At 40.8% G+C, this 22437-nt stretch overlaps 1 protein-coding gene across 13 annotated transcripts in view; it reads right to left on the reverse strand.

The window, feature by feature from the left end:
• ESRRG (estrogen related receptor gamma) overlaps positions 1 to 22437 on the reverse strand; it is a 410058-nt gene that overhangs the window by 161844 nt on the left and 225777 nt on the right. The window contains exon 1 of one of the 13 annotated variants that reach the window (XM_076334577.1): positions 6362 to 6472. The exons of the other annotated variants lie outside the window; for them this stretch is intronic. Within the exon in view, the coding sequence (XP_076190692.1) occupies positions 6362 to 6417 (56 nt within the window). The 5' untranslated portion in view covers positions 6418 to 6472. Of the gene's footprint in view, positions 1 to 6361; positions 6473 to 22437 lie in introns of those variants that run through there. 13 annotated transcript variants of the gene reach the window in all.

Here is a 22437-nt window from a genome sequence, read left to right on the forward strand (position 1 = left end):
GATATCTTTAGACTGTTCTCACGTGCATAGAGGTAACTCATCATATTTCAGTAGGTTATCATATAAATAAATGTGCAGAATTCTGTATAAGGATATTTTAAATAGCTTGACTAGACCAAGGAACAGGAACATCTATTTCATACACCCCAATATACTAACTTTCTCCAGTATATGGAGACCCTTCTCCAATTTCATGCTTAATGTTCTGTGCTAGTGTCATGAAAAAGATGAGATTTATATTTCTGATACTATTTTTTAGTTTGCCTTGTAAATTATTTTGATCTAAATCAGAAAATTCCATCTAGATTTCATACAAATTCAGAATGGTGACCCACGGTAAGAATTAGACATTCAGCAGTAAAGAAAAACAGTATATGCTTGTCTTGCACTCCGGAAAAGTACCTATATCACTCTAACTTTCATTAGGATGTTAATATAGATTTTTCCTAGCAAGTCTAGGAAGCTGAAGCAAAAAAAAAAAAATTTTACTTCAATTTTAAAAGAAATTGAAAATGATACTCTGATTAAAAAGCTATGCTCTTTAAATGGGGAAAATAATCAGAAATTAGACAAGATTCCCTTTAATGCAAACCTGCTATGTTAAGGAATAGCAAAGAGAAAAGCCCTTCTTTGTTTGAAGGAAATACACATTAATTGAAAAACATTACAAGCATTATGTAAACAAACCCAAGAGATTTAAAGCTTCTGTAACATAGCAAATACATAAATTGTTTCAGAAGACATACATGTCAAAAGGCAATGTTCTACCATACGTATCGAAGTTACTCTCCAAAGTGCCACTGAAAAGGCAAAACAGAATCCTTTAAAAAATAACAATTAAGTAATACTATCTGAAATAGCAGTACATAATTCAGTTTGGTATTTTTCTTTATTGTTTCACAGTATTTTTACTTCTGGACAAGCAAACCGTAACAAAAAAACTACAGGATTTTTGGTGAGGACTAAGGATCATTAAAATGGAATGTCTTTTATATTTCTGAGGACATCATGATTTATATTAACAACCATATGTAGGAGGCTTCCCCCCCTAAAAATAATTATATTCTTTAGGTGTAAACATAACCGTATGTCCAAGAACACATGTAGCTGAAAAAACAGTTCTCTCATTGAGAGCCAAAACTTACAGGAATATGAATAAATATTAGTCATGTAAACTACTTGGAAGAGGAAATATTTATTAAAAAAATACAGCATCTTTTAAAAGCAAAACTGTGTGTACAAATACAGAAAATGCTAGATTACATGGAGAATCTGATATAAAATCAGGTGCAAATATTTTATCTACATTGCTGGCTAGCTCTCTTCTCATGGATAAGAAAAAAAATAAACACATAAAAGCAGCAGGTTTTTTACAAGCAACTGCATAGAGGGAAGTTATATAGCTCTGCATGTATTTACTGTATACATGTCTGTGTGCGCACACACAGTAACAGATGAACATTGCACAAATTGCATAAGGAATACACTATATACCTGGACACACACACATGCATAGATATATATGTACGTGAACTCAAAACTTGCTGTGCACAGACAGAGGGTTTCCATGTAAAACGCAAATATACAAAACAAAACCACACATATACATGCTTCTACAGATATGACTGTATGCACGTACGATTACCTAACTCAAGCCTAAAAGTAAAAGAGGATCCACAAAATATAAAAGAACACGTAATAAGTGGAATGTCAAGCTGCAGCGACTGTTGGTGTCATCCCTGCACTATCAAACATACATATGAGTATGATTGGAGACAGAGAGGCTAAATATTTCACTGTCAGAGCATGTCGAGAAATGCAATTCATTTCTCTCATGTGCTTTAGGACAATGACAATTTAATACAAGGCCAGTGGACGTAAAAGAGATAAAAACTGAACAAACTGGCCCGGCATAATCACAGATTTCCTCTAGAGAGCTTGGTAGCGTGAGGCTCATATGCACTTGTAACGGATCAACATTTTATTGTTTCTTCCCTCCATGAATTTGCTATGAAGAATTCATAGCAAAGCTTATCTTATAGACAGAGGCTACTTTAAGCTTCAATAGGAGCAAGAGTTCTTCCCTTTTTTTTTTTCCTACTTATCCTATGCATTTCACTTATCCTAAGCAAAAAGATAATTATTTGAGATACTTCCTTGAAAGGTTCATTAAGTGTTTTTTTCATTCCTGCTTACACTTCCACAGGGGTGCAAGCAACCTCCCTGCAGGTCAAGGGTCAGTCCTTTAAAAACATTCCGTAACATGAATAATCATGTCACTTATAAATAATTCGTATTTTATACCATAATTTTTCTATCATAATTTTGCTCTGTAACATACAGAAATAGCAGCATAGCATATATATTGATATATCTGTGAGAATAGACTTATCATACTTTTTAGCTACTCTAAGCAAAGTAGGCTTCAAGTATTGTTAAATATTATCATGGACAAGTTACCTTCTGTATTTGATGAATAGCACCATGTATTTGAAATTAATTGCAAAAGTAAGGTTGGCTAATGAGGCGGCCCTTATCTTTTCTCAGCAGCGCAAGCACAAGTATTTTTCTGCTGGCTCAATATTTTTTAAATGCCCAAAGTGCTATTAACTAACTTGAAATCTGATTAAAATATGAACGCTAAAATACTCACAACAGCTAATGCAGCTACACAAAAAAAAAGCTAAGGAAATTCTTATCTCTTTTCTTATCGTTAAGCATGTGTTTTGAAAAATAATAATTAAATAAATTGTTCCCTACAGATTCTCCCAGTTCTTTTGCTTCCCATTAGCATCTTTGAAAACAGTTTGTTAAGACAATAGTTATTCTTTATTATGGAGCTATGGGGATGGCGCCCTTCTACCTGCCTTGGTTTAAAAAGAAATTTGTAGGAAATGTTAAAGCTTAAGGACTGTTAGAAAAAGGATAGCGTGCCTTAGGAAAAAATGGGGGAAAAAAAGTACAGAAAAAATGATCAGCCATTCAAGAGAATTAATGGATATCCACAAGGGCTTTGCTAATAACACGGGTTAATTACCGCTGCAACGCACCAGGCTCAGTAAATAAAAGAGCACAACCATAAACACATTAAAATGAGCAACCATCACTAAAAGAGGGGCAAGCCCCAGTAAATGAAAAGCTGTCAGACGGGCATTTCAGCACAAACCCTTTGTACTTTCTGCAGGATTTAAAAACTTGCCAGCAGTCTATCAAAACCAAAAAAGCAAAGACCTACGACAGGAAACAGAGAAGGAAGAATGGACCAAGGCCTGCCTGCTGCCCAAGGGGAGAACACAGGCAGGGTCTGTTCGCTCACCCACACTTGGGGGCTGGCTTCACAACACAGAGCTGCGTGCCACGTTACACACAGGGTACGTGTGCGGAGGCCTGGAGAGTTTTAACTTTAATATTAACTTTGGGCTTTATTTCTTAATAACAACTTTACATAGCTATTTAATAAGACAAATGCATGAAGTCAAAGATCTCCACAGCCTGGAGAAACCGTGGAGTGGAATCAAGTGCTGCTTCCCACTTCACAAAGAAGCGTTCTTCAGTCCACCCCTTTCCTCCCTTTACAAATGAAAGGCACTTCTAAAATAAATTCTTCGAGAATTAGAAGCTATGCCAAAATATTTTAAAGAGTGAAACTGACAAACTCTTTTATCTTTAGCACATAATCACCTCGCACGCGCGCACACACACATAAATATATATATTTACATGCTGATGCATGTGAGTATATACACACGTTTGTGTCCGTACACAAACATAACCCAGACAGACTCGCATGGTAACTCCACAGACCATTCCCACATTGCAACATGAGAACGGTTAGAAAAATAAAAAATGCGTATACTGACCATCATTGCACTGAAGTACTCACATGATGTGACGCCTATGACCACTTTTTAAATGTTACAGCCATTCCAAATAATCTTTATTTCTTGTTATCTGTGTATTTTATCTGTTGCACTGTAAGATGAAAATCTATGCACACTAACAGCTGAATTTGTTTCACATTTAAATGCTGTTGCACATTTTTAAATGGAGAAAGTAGGGAAACTGCTGAGGTTCAAATTAATGAAACACAGTGAGCCACAAAAGGCAAACGTACATAGTGCACAGAAGCTTTCTGGAGTTACAAATCTCCTCAGTTTTCTATGTTTGGCATTCAGAGATCGTGTTTAAATTTACTAAACTAGTCCTGTTCCCTCCCCCCCCCCCAGCTTTTTTGGAGCGTTTCAATTGCCTTTCCTCCTTCCAACAGCTGTGACAACTGTTAAAACAGTCAGTAAAATTAAGTCCGCTCTATAATCCTTTAGTCAACGTTACATTTTAATCAGAGGTTGAAGGAGATTTCACATTATGAACGCACTGATTCATTCAGAATGATTAAACTGACACATATGTCAAAATGAGCAGATATATTTATTGCATCTGTTAGCTTATTAACTATTAGTAATTATTAGTGTTACTGTTATTGCTGAAAAAGCAAAAAGCCAAGGTTGCAGCTGGCTTTAAGTTATTGCATTCTTTAACATGCTCTGCCTTAAAATCAAAGCATACCTAGTGATGGTCAGACAGATGTCCGTGCACTCCCAAAATGTTGGGACAATTTTTAGCTCGAATCCTCTCTGCCCACATCCATAACATAAGAACTGCAGAAACTACGATATTTATTTTGTATGTCCTTATGCTTGTATGTGCATACGCATGTGACAACATATAGTCAAAACACAATTACTATGAATATTAGTAACATGTAAAACTCTGGGGCTTATTAATTGAGACAGAGAAGCAGATATGTTTCTGAACGTTAGTTATTTCCCTGCGTCCACTCAACCACACATGCCTCAAACCCCATGCTCAGACAATATAGTGGGAGTGTTTTAAGGCGACTTTTAATTGAGCCAAAGAGGAAGAAAAAAATTAGTTTGAATCTTGCACCAGAGCCAAAAAGACATGTGCCCCGATTTCATTTAAATGCATCTACTCTAAGAGGCTTATCTAAACTAATCATTCAAATTAGCTGTAAGAAGGTAAATTCAAGAAAGCTCCTTTGAGGGTGGGGGGAGGAAAAAAAAAAATCCACAAAAAAAACCCCACAACCCCAAACTTATCATCTTTTCATGCATTTTATAAAAAACGTGTCACTGTTAGTAAAAGCTGTGGAAACTGCATTCTTACATTTATGAAGCTATCTCACACTATACAGCAGCTCACAGTGCACTGACCTATAAACCACATCTGAGAGGGCATCCTACCTCTGTTTATTTTCTTTTATTTATCCCGGATCATTACAGTGGGTTTCCCTGCCTCCCCTTCCCAAACTGCATTCCTGCGAGCCAGGCTATTTGTTACTTCCCGTATTATTTCACCAATACGCGATCACCGCAATTCACTTTTCATCTCTGGCTTAATTACAAATAGCAATGCAATACGTAGACAGTAAGGACAGCTAGTGGGCATCTACCTATAATACACTGTCACCTCTCAATACAGCCTTTCCACAGACAGCGTCGGGGGCGATGCTGGCTATTAGCTTGGGTTTTTTCTTCGGTGGTACCGTCACCCTCAGCGTAACACGAAGGCACAGCTACGGAAGTGGTTCGACATAAAGAAAAATGAATCGGTGACAGCTCCCGTGATATACTAATAGTTAATCCCGGCCGCGGGCTGAAATCAAGTTCAGGAGCCACCCGTCAGCCCCACGCCGCCCGGTTTTGTTTGGGCGCCACGCTTTTCGCCGGAGACATTCCGCCAGGTAGCTAGTGAGTGCCAGCCAAGAACTACGGCTCGTTAAAAAGTATTTTGCTGCCTTTTGCAGGGAAAAGCAAGAGCAGAGGGCCACGCCGCGCGGCACAGACCCCTGCAAAAGTACAAAGCAGCCCCCCGGTCTCTCACGCTGCCTGTCCGGAGCGGCGCCCCCCGGCAGGGCGGCCGTTACCTCAGGGCAGCGCGGCGGCCGGCCGCTCCCAACCGTCGCCCCAGCGGCGCGCGGGCTCCCTCCCGCCCGCCGCCGCCTCGCAGCCGGAGCTGACAGGGGAGCCGGCGCACCTGTCAGACTGCGAGCGCCGGGGCAGGCAGCGGGGCCGGGCGCTCGCACGCCGACCGCCCCGCTCCGCTCCTCCCCGGCGCGGAGCGCCCCGCTGCCTTACGCCTGCCTGCCTCCCGCCCGCCCCCCCGGGCGCGCAGCAGCCGCGCAGTGCCCCGGGCCGGGCCGGGCCGGGCCGGGCCCGACGCGCCCGCGACGGCTGACGCCCGCGGCCCCGGCACAGCGTTACCTGCAGCGGCGTCTAGGCGCCTGTCATGTTTTGGGGCAGGCGGCGGCGGTGGGGTGGGGGCGGGGAGCGGTACCTACTCTTCCTCGTAGTGCAGGGAGAGCGGCTCCGGCAGGCAAAGTTCTACCGAATCCATGTGCGCCCGGCGACCATTCTTCGTGCGCCCCCGCGGTAAATCAAAGTTTCCGTGGCCGAGCGCCGCGCACTTGGCAGGAGTGCTCTCCGGGCGAGGCGGCGGCGGCAGGCGCGGCCAGTTGGGACCAAAAGCTCGCCCGCGCGCCTAATCAAGGACTTAAAGCCCCGCTCGGAGCTCATGAATATGAAGTAGGGCTTTACATATGCAGTCCCCCCGGCCCGGGGGGACGGCGGATTGGTGGGGCGGCGGCCAATCAGGCGCCAGGGGCGCCGGGGCGGCCCGGCGCGCGGGCCGCGCGGCAGGTAGAGGGGTGGGGCCGGGGGAGCGGCCTGAGGCGGCGGCGGCGGCGGTTGGGGCAGAGCCCGCAGACATGTCCGCGCCGCCGCCGCCGGCCCGCCGGGGGCTCCCCTCCCCTCCCCTCCCGGCCGCGGGGAGGCCGGCTCGAACTTCAAGCGCAGTTCGGCAGGTACCTCGGCAGGCTCCCGGTTAAGGCCGCGAAGGATTGCGCGTAAAGGTAGAGGATGAAGTTTGCGCTGCCGTTGCCGGTTGTGGCGTTTCGCTGTGGCGGTTGGGGCCGGGGCCGGCCGGGCTCGGATCTCGGCGTGCTCTCCTGACCGCTGCTTCCCTGACCTTTGGAACTGCTCGGCGCCGGGGAAAAAATAAGTAATAGTAACACCAAGCGCAGCCTGCCGAAGCTTCTGGGTAACTCAACTTTTCATTGTCATCCGAGTTGCTGGGGGGGGGGAGGAGGCGGAGCTGGTATTTTATGTATAATATATATAAATATATATATAGATTATATAAATATATTAAAATGTATATAAATATATTATTATCTATTTAAAAAATAAAAGCCTCATTTTGTACTTGCTAAGAAAGGACATTCCTAACAAAACTAGCACTCAAATCCATTCCTTAACAGCACGGGTGCAACTGGGAGCGTATACAGGTATGTGTGTTCATATACAGGTTAGCTACATCTTAACACGGGTATATTTAAGGTGTATGCCCCTGTGCGAATATTTGGGTGTTTAGATGTATATCTTTAGATACAGAAAAGAGAAGGAAAAGCTCCAGAATTGATCCATTTCTTCTGTAACTGTGGAGGGATTATAGTGGACTAACTCAGCCTGCCTCATTTTAACAAGATAAGGACTGCACTGTAGTAGGTCTGCATTAGTAAATCTGGGAGTATGCATAGACCTCCACAGTGTTTTGGCATTTGGGCTTTTGTAAAGTAAATTTTGCCGAACTAAAAGGGAAATAAACACATAGCCCTTCATGTATGCCTGCATAAACATCACCAAGCCCAATTCCAGCAAAGCACTGCTTAGAGCCAGCTCAGTCGCTCATCTCTGTCGAATGAAAGGTCCCTGATTAAACTTGTTCCAAGAAAACGACCATACCCAAATTTAGAGACACTTGTTTGCACTGAATCACACATACGCGCCCCATTTTGAAAAGATCAGTAATGAATCGGGGGTGTGTTTTTTTCTCTCAAAAGCTATTATTTTTACTTAACACTACAACTAAGACACCGTACTTATTTTCCAGGTTCAAAGTGTTTCTGCCCCTACCAGTGAAAACAGATGCAGGCTATTTCTGGCAAGAAAAAAAAAAACACAACTGGAAAGACCATGATTTTTTACAATTCAGCTCAACTCTTACAAAATCTTTTGTGACTGGAGCCCTAACATGATGTAAATGGCAATCTTTTAGATCAAAACAAATCAGTGCACACCCTCAGAATGCATTAATACCATTCACAAATGGGAACGCAAGTGCCCTCTCCAAAATCTGTTTCACAGCATGTTACCAAATAAATACAGCAACAGAACCCAACTCCAAAATATATACGTTCAGTAGACATGCTTGTATATGTTTACAGCAGAGAGATTCCAGTATTATGTATTTAACCTTACGTGAAGACAGGGCCTGCTGTCTACAAACCTGGTATAAATACATGCAAGTTTAGGAATCGGAACTCAGACAGGAAAACTACAGCTCTGGCTATTGTATAAAAGCAGGTAGTAAAAGCTTAATTACCAGTAGCATTATGTTGTCTATATTGTTAAATGTGAACTCTGTAATTAAGATGTAAATTCACTTGTGAGCAGTGAATTAAAAAGCTCTGAAATGCAGAGTAAAATCCAAGCACTCTGTAGAAACGTCAGAGACAAAAAAATCAGTTTTTATCAAATTTTAAAATGAGAGGCATTTAATCATGTTACAGTATTAGAACACTCTCTTTGAGTAAGAATTTGATAAATGTGGATTTTGGAATCAAATCAGAACTTGAATATGATGTCTTTATGTATAGGTATCTGTATTGCTATATAAACCCAAAATACAGTTCCTACAAACTGCTTTACATGTGCATATTGGCAAAGCGTGAAAATACAAATACATTGTTTGCACTGTGTCTCTGAGTGTTCGTTTATGGATTTATAACCAGAATTGCTATTTTTCAATATTTTTATGCTAAAATTCCTTCAAATCATTTCACGTGTATGTGTTTTCTTATTTAAAAATCACCCATAAAGAATCCCTATGCATGAGTAATTTGCTAAGGTCACTTTTCTGTATTAAGTTCCCTGAATACACCCTCCTTAAAATATGACAGCTAATCCATTTTGAAACTTACCAAGCACAGGATAGCTTGATTTCTACTTTTGTTCATTATCTCCTAAGATTATATATTTATATTCAGGTGCTGAAACGTGATGGTCTCTTTCCTTCTGTCATGGTCTGTCTTCCTGCAAGCCCTCCTTTTCATGTTCACATAGTTTCCGCTACCTTGTTGGCTTGTCATCCTCTACCCTCCTCTACACCCCCAAATAATACGTTTTTCCTCTCCCCCTGTGAACCGTCACTACCTTTCTATCAACCACCTTTCATCCAAGCAAGCAGCTCTCTTCTCTGCCAGTGCTGCTTCCTGGAGAACCAGAAATACAGTGCTGTCCTTTGCATGTTGATAAACAAAGCAGTTGGCTTCTTCCCCCGGGACTTGAAAGTGTCACCTCCACCAGACTGGGGCCTGGAATTCCAACTACATTCTTGAACTTGGGTTTCACAGTTACTGATCAGTTTGGGGAAGGGAAAAAAAAAGATAAGAAAGAGATTACAGCAGCAAATAAACTGGGGCGAAGCATAGCTTCATTTTCTCAAGCTTTTCTGTAGAAATAAATAAAAATAGTAGTAGGGGAAAGAAAAAAAGCAAAACAGGTACCGGTTTACTGAATTTTATCAGGGGATATAGAATAAGAGCATGCATGCAAACACACATCTGCACTAACTTACCAAAACGTACAGTGCAAAATCTTACCACAAGGAGTCTATACAAAACAGTGGTAATGGAATCAGAGAGGGGAAGGAAAAAATCGTCATGAGTGCCTGTACCAGTCAAGGGGCATTACTGAGCAGCACCTACATTTCCATGTCTCTCTGTGCATATAATTTTTCCTGTGTGCCGAACGGTACATCTTTAAGCATCTTCACATTTAAATACTACAGACATTTCAAGGCATCCAAACAGCCAGATTCTTAAAACACAACTACCTCAAGGCAGCCGAAGAGGTAAGATTCAATGGCACTTCACAGAAGCCGCAAGGTGCGGTGTCAAATGTGTATTTACCAAAAGGAGCAACAAGCTCAAGCCATCTGGGAAGGAGCAAGAATATGAAAGCATCTGTTAGCTGCTGAGAATTTATTTGAAAACAAGTATACTGTTACTTTAGATGGAAATTTGCCATACACCATGGCACCTTCTTCAAAGTCTAGCTGGAAAATACATTGTCAAGAGTTTGAAATAAATATCGAAGTATCATCAATATGTGATTTTCTCTTCATTCACAGCCACTAATTAAAGAAACACAACTCAGATGCGCTATGCTACAGTGAGATCAACGTTAGAACAATCTTGTCACTGTCTGCTGTCTTTTGCCTTTTGTGCTTCTCATTGGAAGGCACTGGGTGCATCCCTGGGTATACCGCTAATGAGTTAAAAAAACAAATGCTACAAAAGTTCCAAATTCTGCTCACCTGTTTGTACATAGCTGGACAAACTGTAGCAGGTTATTACTTTAAAGCCATCTGCTACTTCAATCTATATTTAGCATTAATTACTCCTTGTTTTGATCTTAGGGAAAAAAGCTCACATAACACAATCTCCGAATGCTCCTTAGAACTTTTCCACAGTGCATTCACAAATACACAGAGCAAGGCTTTTAGCTTTTGCTGCTACACTCAGTTCCAGCATATAAAAAATGTCTCTGTGAAATAACAGCAATTGCATTGCCTTACCATGTTACCAAACTACATTCAATTCATCTGGTCTCAAATAAATACTCCATATTTTCTCCTCGTTTTATTTTCAAGGGCACACGCATGGGTATGTAAATGACTGCCTTCACCGGTACAGAATAGAAACCGTTCACATTGCTATAAATGAAAATTATTCTCTTGACGAAACACCTTTTCCAAAGCCTCTGACAAAAAGAAAGGGAAAAAAAAAAAGAAAGCAAAAGAAAAGGAGCAGCACGCACATTGCCTGTCACCCACCAAAAAAGGTCTACTCCCTAAAGATAATTCAGGCACACACTTCAATATGGATATCTCACTGTTACCCCAAGCTCTTTTTTTAGTGTAAGTTTCTTCAGAGAAGCTGAAGTGCATTACTGTCTCAGCCAAGGATAAGATGACTGAGGGAATTCAGTTGCTCTGTTTAATTAATACAGGATTATTTCACTTTCATTTTGTGAAGCTAATAATATGACTGGTGGAATGTCAGTAAAAATTAAATCATAAACTAGTGCAGTACCAAAGGGAAAACTTACTTTAGTTATGGAGTATTCCCAGCAGAAATCTTGAAAATCTTATACATATTTACACTGATAAAATACCACATGTACTTCATGGGATACTGCAAGCTTTCTACAATCCTTGTGGCATGTATTTACAGAGCAAGAGTTAACATTTTGAGATTATACATTAATAAATGAGTTGCAGTTATATTGTTTCTTGAATGTTAAGCACCACATACTAAACGCAGGAACACGTTCAAGGTCAATGTCCCATTTTAGACCTTTTCAGCAGCTGTGATATTATGATAATCACACTTAAAATATTCCTATAGAAAGAGTAAATTAGCCCTTTTCACTAGAAGGATCATTATGATAAACAACAAATCCGAAAGATAACAAATTCAGATTTCTCCCCCCCCCCCCCGCAATAAATTGCTGTCCCTTACTGTGATGGCTTTTCTATCCAGGAATTAAAAAAAAAAAAAAAATCCACATTATTCTGCACTTACATTACCTTTTGGGTTTTTTTGGAGGCCTCACCTATATAAAAATACCTTCCTTAAAAAGCGCTTGTGCTTTCTGTTAGACCCAAAACATTCCAGTTGACATCCCATTCTATCACCTTTACTGCAGTGAAATGTAATATCCCACCTACCCAGCAGGGAAAGAAGAAAACTTAGCATCAGCAGCTATTCCTAAGCAAGATTAGGGGTTTAGCTCCATCTAATTGAGGGACGAGACGTGTCTTTCCACTCCTCCACCAGCCCTTCTACCTGACTGCACGCTCAAAGTGCTAAAAATAGAAGAAGAAGATGGAACGTAAATATTTCCCCAGTGAAAACACCAATAATCTTTACTGTGGGCTGACATGAATTGCTTGTTACACTGCCCTAGGATATCATGGCTTGAAGCGGGAGTGCGCACACGCGCGCGCGCGCGCACACACAGCCACCAACCGTCCTCAAAGCTCCTGTAATGTGTTTTTGTGCATGTGCATGGCGCAGAGGCTCCTACATCTGACTTGGAGCCAGTACACCTGCAGTACAAAACGCGTTCTCTCTAGCCTGCCTTTCCCTCCCCCCGACTGTCCCAGCCCATCTTCCATCACTCTGCTTCCTTTTTCTCCCCCTGCTCCCCCTCCACTCCCTTCGCTCTGGCATTTTTATTATTAATGTTATTGCTATTATTACTGTCCAAGCATAAGCTGATCCACAGGGGAGCCTGTGTAATTTAACCCCTCAAGCACTAAATTCCTTCACATGTGCCAAAGACACAGGTTTGTTGTTGCCTCCAGCAATATCCCAGGAAGACGAGTGATGGCGGTGTCATATCATCACACAGCGACTTAATCTATTGCGACACCCAGGGAACGGGTAACTGAAGAGATTTACAGAACATGCTCTCTGACTGAATACGAAATGTTATCCCCTTAACCAACAAACTCAAGTCACATGAAACAAAGTGAAACAAATTTTACCCTCCTATGGCTCACCGTTTCCATGACTCTGCTTTATCCAATCCTATCACTGCATTAGTTGTCCCACTGTACATCTTCTAGCTATACAACACTTTTTTCAACATTTTTGTTCTCCCTCCTTTGTTCTTCTCGTGCTCTCTGATTAACAAACAGCCAGATCATGTTGAACTGCCAAGTAACATAGCCTCAGAAATCTTTTATCCATACACTAGATGACTGGAACCATCGCTTACATCAGGGTTATCTCTACATGCTGTCTTTATATTGTCTGACATCTAATGCATGCTTTTTAAAACAATAGATTAAAGGGGTTGCACTTTTTAAAGGTGCAAGGAACACTAAATTATAAACACAGTTTAGCTACAATAAATACTGACAAGCAGGAAAGCATCTATTTCACGTACTGAAAACCACAAAACTGATCTGCTTGTCAAGCAGGGACTTTCCGCATGGGTGTCCTACTTTTGTTATCCATAACTATTAGGGAAGAATTCAGTGTAATATAGAAGTATATAGCTGTTCTCTCCAAGATCAAGGTGAGATTCTCTAACATTTCACTGACCTGGGAAGCAAAAATTTGGTGCAGAATGAATACTGGAGACAAATGAGACTAATGAAATGTCCTCAGCTCAGGATAATCTGACTGTGCTAGTGAATCAGAGCTTTCACCATGGGAAATTAACAGCTCTGAAACAGCCAGAAGAAACCAGTAACAAAGGGTGAGTTCACATGCTCAAGAGTAAACAAATCCTCCCTCCCCATAAGGTACTAGCTACTCTTAACTTGTCTCTAGACACCTCAGATCTAAGGCAGGTAGAGACTTCCGTACTGAAGGCCACTGAAATCTGTCCCTATGGTAACACCTAAGTTTTTCTTTCTGTATATATAGCTTCTTTTAAATGCCTGTATCAGCTGACCGACTAAGCCCTTAATATTTTAAACTTTGTATATATGCATATTCAGACTCCAGGTCAAATGATTTCTTGGATACACAAGTATATAAACCAAGTACAGGAAGGCGTTAAGAACATCTTGTTCTTTTCCCCAGTCATTAATATGAAGAGACTTTAACTAAAGGTTTTCATGGCTATACAGCTTCCAGATGGGCAACCGTATGGTTCCAGCAATTCCAAGGAAACGTGGAATTCACCACGAATTGCTCTTTTCCCAGGTCCTGCAGCTCCATCCACCTGAACATCAAAGTTCTGATGGTCTTAAAGGAAGCCTTTAGAGAACCTATCAGGGTGCAGTGAGATGCTGTTCACCACTCCTATATTCATTTCCCACTTAGTGGTGGGTGGAAGGCCTAGAATACCAGTCAAAAATCTGTCACTATACACCAGTGCAAGTGTAACAACACCTCTAGTAGGCTTGTACACTAATATTTAATGGGATCATATTAACATCTTTAATACAATACATAAGAATCACACATTATCAAAAAAAAAGTCTGTTGTGGTTATTATTTTTTTCTGACTGTATTAGTAAATGTGATTAGATGAGACAACATAATAGTAACGACACCCTTCTGCAGCTAAAGCCTTCTGTTATTACCTGTTTCTGTCCTATAGCAGCTTCGCTCCTATTGACCACACAGTTAGCCCTATTCAATTACTCAATCTCAAATCAATAGATTTAGCTCTGTGTTTAATGGTTAAGGTGTAAACACTATGCATATGTTCTTCCAGCTTAATTCATGTGCTTGTAGATTTGGATTTAGATTCTAATTTCCATCTTAAGAAACATGCAAAGCTAAGTTTTTCATATTATTTTTTTTTCTCCCACCAGTCCTGCCTCCATTTTAGGTGTTACGTTTCCAGAAATTTAGCTTAACTTGCCTACGACAGAAATTTCTGTCTTTCACAGGTAAAAAAGGAAAAGCAAGGATTGTAATTATTTGATTCAAGTATGCTGAATAAAGCAATAAATAGCAGTATGTCTTTTAAGCAGATCCAGTTGGTATTTTCCTGCTAAAGCAGTCACTCAAGGTGTGAACTGATCCAGAAAGTACAGCCTTTAGACTTACTGCACTTCTGACACCTGTATCACAAAACATTTGGTTCAATTACTGTAGATGCGTGTGTGTGCGCGCATATACCTACACAAACACACACGTCAATCTATTATATTATAGGCTCTTGGTTATCTACATATATTTACACACAAAAATATGTAGTAAAAAAGTAAGCTGAACATGAACACATGTATGCAGAAAGTGAACGGCTCCACCTTTCATTCTAGTTAGAAGCAACTTTATTAATTTTGTTCCTCCAAAGTCCCCGCTTCTCTGCTTAAGGTGCTTCCAGGTGAGCTGATCTGAAAGCACGCCAAGTTACAGTGTGTTACATGCCTTACTTCTTCTCACCCGAGAGCCAGATTTTACAGCCCTTTCTCAGACAAATTCATGTTAACTTCAGTAGCACTCCGGCCCCCCCCAATAAAGTGTTGTAGAACAGGTTCCTAATACCTACCTCCTGAGACCACATCCATTTTTGTGCATCTAGAAAACAGATCTGCAATACAGAATCTTTACTGACCCGATAACACAGAAGAATACAGCTACAACTTATCTGAACATGAGTTCAAACAATACTACCCAATGGATTACTGAGTTCCAGGGGAACACCCTTGCGGTTACCTGCCTTGAACCCATCCAGGACTATGTTCAAACCAGCTGAAGTTTATAAGCATGAGGATGATGGCAGGGAGCTGTTATAATAAGAAAATCTAAAGCAATTTCTGCATGCAACCATTACAATGTAACTGTTAAGAGACAGGCAAGAATTTCTCTGTCAGGGAAACAATAGGCTTTAAAAAATTGGAAAGGCTTTTAGAAATAAAATATCAACAGGAAAAGTTGCAACTCAGTCTTCCTACTGACCTGTTTACTCCGACTTCAGATTATCTGCTCCTGAGGCATTAACGTAAACTGCTCCAGTCTTATTAAAAGCCATATCTATACTCTTTAGCACAGTTTGCATTTGGTACACATATTTTCAGAATGCTAACGGTCTTTATTCAATAATGAATTTGGCAGCAAAACAAGAGTCAGTTCTCTTTTAATGTTATTTTTCTAAATAAATTCTCTAAACCTGATTGAGTTGGATCCTTGAATCATGCTTTGGGAGATGCAACTCAGAGTTTCTGAATAAAGTGAAGCACTTAAGCAAATCAGACTTTTATTCTTCATCCACTGAGAAGCCCGAGATTTAAGATGAAAGACCCGGGCTGCCTTTCTCTTTCCTTATCCTGCAAGGTCCCTTCATTTTTCCCTGTCTTCCCAGTAGATTTACTTGTAAATCTGGCGACAGCCACATTTGAAGTCCTGAGGTCTGACTCCTGACCTCAGTTATGTTAGCCCTTCCCTGCAGAAGAACTACCCCTTGGATCACTGACTTGCTATTATTCTATGGTTAATAGACCTGACCCGGGCAATATTTTTTTATCTGGCCACAGTCCTATCTTTAAATTCTCTATTTTGAATGAATACCGATTTTGTGACATGAAGTCTGCTATATAATGAAATGCAAACAATGAAAAGGCTAAATCAGTTTACAAAAAATCTATTTGTCAAACAGTGTGGAGATGCTCCCAATTTAGTCTGGGCAGCGCATGCAGCTCTTGATAAGGGAGTTAAAACCGAGCCGTTCCACTGCATAAAAATAAAAGCATCTGCAGGAGAGAGACATTTTCTTTTGGAGAATCTTCCCTATAACCTGTAGCTAATTATAAAATAAATAAATAAATAAATAAATAACCTCCCCTCGGATTCTGCAGGAATTTTCCAACAGCCAGGAGCACTGTTACAGTAGGTAACAGCAAACGCCTCCCCAGCGCAGTCCCCTTATGTCACATTTGCATTTCTATTCAGCTACATTGCCTGACAATGAAGCAAATGGGTCTGCCTTATCTGTACAATTCTGGACAACAGAGATTTCTAAGCCATACAAAGGAACGAGCTTAACATTCAGCACTCGACACCTCCCGGTGTCCCCCCCCCCCAAGCCCTGGGGGGAATGCAGTCACACAAACACCTGTCCACACCAAAACCTGAAACCCTCACATCGGATCCGAAAAGGAACCCGTTCAAATAATAACAACAAAATAAAATCAAAAGCTATCGAGACTTTTAAGGAGCTTGCCAGCCTCGAGGAAGAAAATAGTCCCAGCCCTCCAGATTTTCAGGCTTTGTTTTGACCGTAACAGAGAAGCAAAGGAGTGTCCCTGGAATGTAAAAGTAGATAATATCTAGTCAACCATTTATGACTCCCGCTGCCCCTTTTAGGCTGGTATTTAATACAGCAGATGAAATCTAGCGATCCTTTTATCAGGGAAATTTCATATCACTCTAGGTTTCATAGAAAACCTTTAGCAGCTAGTCTGGCTAACTCATGCCATTTCATTGCAGTATGAGGAAATTTCCGGCTAATTCCTTCAAAATTAATATCGTCTCATTTAAAAGTTAGAAATTACACCCAAAAAAAACCCTGCACAAGCTGAAACCTTCAGATCAAACTTGTGTTATGACAGGAATTAAGCCAGTTGTAATACAGGCTAGGGCTTTAAACAGCAAGAAAAAAAAAAATAGTGACACAGTTCTACAGACACTTTGGCTTTAGTCTGGCTTTCCATGAGATATACACACACACACACACACACATATATATATGTACACGTTGTATCTGTCTTCTTGGCGCTCTCCCTCACTCTCAAATGCTCAGGGTAACAAAATAGGCTTTGCACACACAATCTGGAGTTGAAGAAACTCCGTTGTGGAGGGGGTTATTCACATGTTTATTTGCATATACAGAAGTAATCCGGGGTAGCAAGCACGGAGAGAGGGGTGGGAGGGTGTCTGTCTTTTTGTCCTACTTACTATATCCTAAAGCACAATGTACGTTTTACGTAGCATACTGAATTTTACATTGCTAGCTTATACTTTAATTGTCCTGAACTTCCAGGTAAGGTTATTCTTTGCTGTTGAACAAATGCTGAATTTCTCCCCAGAGGTGGTTGCAATGAGTAGTGATTCTCTTTCTTTTTCTCACTCACACAGTTTTGAAGATTTACAGGCATGAATATCATCACGTTAACATAAAATGATATTATTATTGCCAAAAAAGAAGGCAGTTAAGCACAGAGACAGTGAGGAATGCAGAACGCTTACTTGGATTCAAAGGAAACATGAAGCTCCTTAAAGCAGCCCATTGTTTTAAATTTTACTAGTACTGATGCTTCAAAAGCTGCTGTCTGTTGTTGTTGCCTTTGCGTGAGCTGGATCAAGAGGTTAGGGTACATTCTGCCTCTTCAAGTGCTAGTGAGAGAACAGCCAACTTTTATTATCCTTAGCACTGAAAATGGCTTTATTGCTGAGGAGGTATGAAACTACCAATTGTCCTGGTATCATATCTCCTAAAGCACTGCAGATCCCTCAAATGCTGTCAAGGTGACAGATCACTTTTACCCTCAACTGTGCAGGCACATGAGCAAACTTCGTACGAGCTGTGTGCGTATGGTGCAGTGCAGAGCAAAATTTAGTCCTTAAACTTGCTATGATAAAATTAAAACATAGAAAAAAAAGAACGATTGCTACTAACATGTCAATATTTTAAAACATTTTTCTAGACTGTAGTGTTAGAAATTTTATGAGGTATCACATACTACTGCACTGTTGGAACTACTTGTGTCTGTTGATTTACTAAAACAACTACTAGTACAGATGGAAGAGAGATACTGTAGCTGTATAGTTAAGAAGAAAAGTAACAAAGGAAAACATTTTCCAGAGGTTGGTCCAAGGTCTGCTTGAATCTCAAGTCAGGGCATCTAACAGGCTTGAGTAGTTACCCAAATGAAAATACCCCCCTACCTCTGCCCCCTCGTAAACATGTGAGGACAGAAGTTGCAGACTACACTTTGCTGACTGCATACATAGTTTATGCCTGTGTATTGCAGCTTGAAGATACCTATCATGATGGTTTCCACAAGCGTGCCCCTTCTGGAGTAGAGTAAGCAACACAGCTGACCCAGAAGGATTAGATGAGAAATTCAACTAATTAACGAGCCCTGCAGGCAAAACATCATTTCTTCTGCTCTTTGGGGCATTTACAAGGTCAGCTTTTTTTTCCCTCCAGCACCAGGTCAGACTCACTCATCTGTCAACAGCTGTATCAAAACATGCTTCTCTAATGTTACCTTGCTCCCCCATGGACAACAGTTTAGAATTATGAACACAATATTTCCCATCTAAGAAAATATTATGGAACGCAGCTCCGTTCCCCCATCCTGCTCTGCTGTCTTTCTGATGATCGCTTTTCTGAGAGCGTCACACGGCACAATTTTCTTCCATCTGCCAGGGAAGTTTCCCAAAAAATATACCAACTTCATGAAACGAGGAATCTGAATAGGAGACATGTTCAGATAGAACTCAGAAAAATTATCAGCTCACCTCATCTGTTTCTCTAGCAGTATGTGCACTGTTACTATCCAATGGCCTCTTTGGTAATAAACTTGTCCCACCTCCCATCTGCTCTTCTTGCTGGCCTCCTGCCACTTCAGCCTCAGTCCTTTCCTGTCTTCAAGATGTCATTCAACTTCACTTGCTCCCGTACCCATTTGTTTCTCTTTCCAAGTGAGATCAAGCATACATCTTTCTATGTCTCTCGCTCCAGCCTTTAGCTTCTGCTCCATCTTTTTAGTAAGTGTCTATGTTTCTGCTCCATTTATCATAGTTGGCAGTATGCACTATGCAGGTGTCAAGGAAACCAAGAGAGAGTTCACTATTCATGATATTGCCTTTTCAGCCTTCTTGTGGCTTGCCATTGAGTGTCAGCTCCTTAACACTAAGCTATATGTTGAGAAGAATGTGTATCAGTTAAAGACAAATTACTTTAAGACAATGCAAGGGCACGTAAAGAAACAAGGCTGCTTTAAAGTTAGGCTTTTTCAACCTCACTCTGATCTCTTTCTAGATTATTTTTCCCTTTATTTGCTCATTATCTGAGTTTTTATGTCTTGTCTACAGCATTTTTCCTTACTGGCTGAAAATAAGCATACAAGCCATTGCACGATGCTGGACATAACATGCACACAGACCTCCGTAAACATGAATGCCTAATGCTTGACTTTAGTAAGCGCTTCCTTTTCACATCAGTATGGACTTGCCTTTCACTAAGTGTAATCCAGCTCAGGAAAAGAAATGTCTTGGACTCAGCAGGACGGAAGTCAAAACGACATCAGAAACACCAAGCCGTCTTTCTGCAAAGACTGAGAGCAAAACTCCACCCACCCCCTTCACTGTCTCGACTAGGGAAGAGGCACAGCCTGAGGCTGAGCACAAGAGACCTGTGTGCCACTTCCAGTCAAGACCCAGCGTTTTTAAGGACAACACTCAATTCCACAAACATACAACGAACGGCAAGCCACCTTCATATCCTGGAAAACTGGTTTAATTCACTGTCGCACCTGAGAGAAACTTCCCCATACGTACAATACTTCAACACAATACAGGCAATTAAAAGCAACTGCAGCATTAAATGCTCAAGTCCAATTGCAGCTATTGCTTTAGAATTGGAGACAGAGAGGGCTCGGGGGTGTGTTTTTTCTTCTTTGAAAATACTTTTTATTCTGGCATTTCAAGTACAATGAAATGTCACTTCACCATAAACTGCAGAGTACTAGGAATAACTTCACTATTATAGGAATCTAGCTTAGCAAAGACAGAGAGCTGACTTGATGAAAATTCATAAATTGCACATATGACAAAGGTTTTCAGGCCAGACAGTTCTTTAGACAAATGCAGTTTAGAGATGTGATGAAACAAGGGGCAGAACTGACCATTAAGGTAACTATGGGTTGTAGTAGATTCTGGATCACTTAATGTTTTTCGTTGCACTAGCGCTTTTTGAAATATATGACGTAGCCTGAATTGTTTTGCATAAAGCCAAGTACAGAAGTTTCCATACAAATTTTTTTTTACTCGTGATATACAGTCAAGCTTGATAATCACTACAGTCCCGTTTAAGCTCAAATTCAACAAACTACTACACTGGAATTGCACACATCTAACATCAACACCATTCACTACTTTTTATTCTACGTGGCAAAGGACCAAGTACAGACATCCCTTATAATCCTTAATTTCTAACACTTCTGTCCAGGCTACCTTCCCGTTTTTACCCATCATTAATGTGACAACAATAATAAAGGTAGAATTTTTCTTACAGTAGAACAGACAAAGTCTCCAGTTTCTGGCCCAGATAAGCATCATCTAATGCATAGTTTAAACTTTTTTCCTTACCAATACTATGCCTTCTTTAAAACAAGCCTGCAAAATGGTTCTGTGACTGGTAGAGCCCCATCCAACAATTTTTCACATCTTCTTTCACATAATTTCTGTGGAAGTGAGAAGGACTACTCGTGTAAATACAAATATAAAACTAAAACTAAGAGCCTAACAAAAATTTAGTTTATCGCCTTGCAAAATTTCTCAGGGAAGTAAAGTTTCATATTTCTCCAACCCAGTAAATATTACGTTGCAATTTGAAATTCAAATCTGAACATTTAGACAAACCATTTGCTGGAATTTCCATCTTTTCTAAAGGCAATAAAATATATTCTAGCCCTCTGATCAACTATATCCCTTCGTGTTATTCAGAGACCACTACACAAAGTCCTCACTTAAAGAAATAGTAGAATATACAATTGCTTGAAATACTGTAACTTCTTTTTTGTCTCTGTTACACCACCTGAAAAAACCCCCACACCTACAGAAGAAGGTCAACAGCATGGAGTGGGTCAAGGTTATGGCTGAAAAGGCAGAAAAAGCGCAGGATAACTACACACTGGGAACGGCTAGCACAACTTGGTGGGCAACACACGTGGCATGTTACGAGCAACGGCAGATTACAATGATACAATGAAGAGATGCCTCTCATACCCTGAAAGACAAGGACAGCACAAGACAATGACCCATCCAATTATCTCTCCTCTTATTTTATTCCTCATCCTTCAGTCAACTATCTCAAGCACGGGAAGCACCCTCCTAAATCAATCCTACATTCATTCCATTTATCCCTTTACAGGTAGGCTCATTTTATTCTGGTCCGCTCGGCGTCTGGCACGACTGAGAAGAACAAATTAACGTGAGCATAAAAGTCTAGCAGACTCCGTCCGCAAGGAGCTACCATGTATTTTACTCCCCTTCACCAAAGCGCCATTCACCAGCCTCCGTGGCAAAAAAGCTATTTAGTACCCAGTGCCACCATGTGCAATGGGGCAGATCCACACCCTGTTGATCAGCACTCCATAGTTGTTTGCGTTGTCTCTCTGGTTCGACAAGTCTGTGCTGATGGCACCTGTTAAAGCTGCTTCAACTAAGCTGTTCTGCATTTGTCTGGCTGGATTTGGACTTCCCGGATCCCTGACTGAATACAAAGTGATTTGAAAAAACAGTGTTTGGCAACAAGCACAGCGGGGAGTACACTGTGTGTTGGTATACAAGAGCACAATGTGTTCTTCATAACATCACTGAGGGAGCATGCTGCTAGAATCTCTCTGCTGTCGAGATCAAAATGGTCTCCTTTGTTGTCAGCTGTTTAATAGCAGCTGTTTAATGTAATTCCAAATGATCTGCTTGAATGAAGTTGTCATTCTTGCAGTTCACTTTAATGTAGTAAAAAAAAAACCCCACAGCTTGGCCATGTTATTTTTCTACTGTTCTGAAAAGTTGCACTCTTATATTTC

The sequence above is a fragment of the Aptenodytes patagonicus genome, chromosome 3, assembly GCF_965638725.1.
Source record: "Aptenodytes patagonicus chromosome 3, bAptPat1.pri.cur, whole genome shotgun sequence".
Taxonomy (NCBI): Eukaryota; Metazoa; Chordata; class Aves; order Sphenisciformes; family Spheniscidae; genus Aptenodytes; species Aptenodytes patagonicus.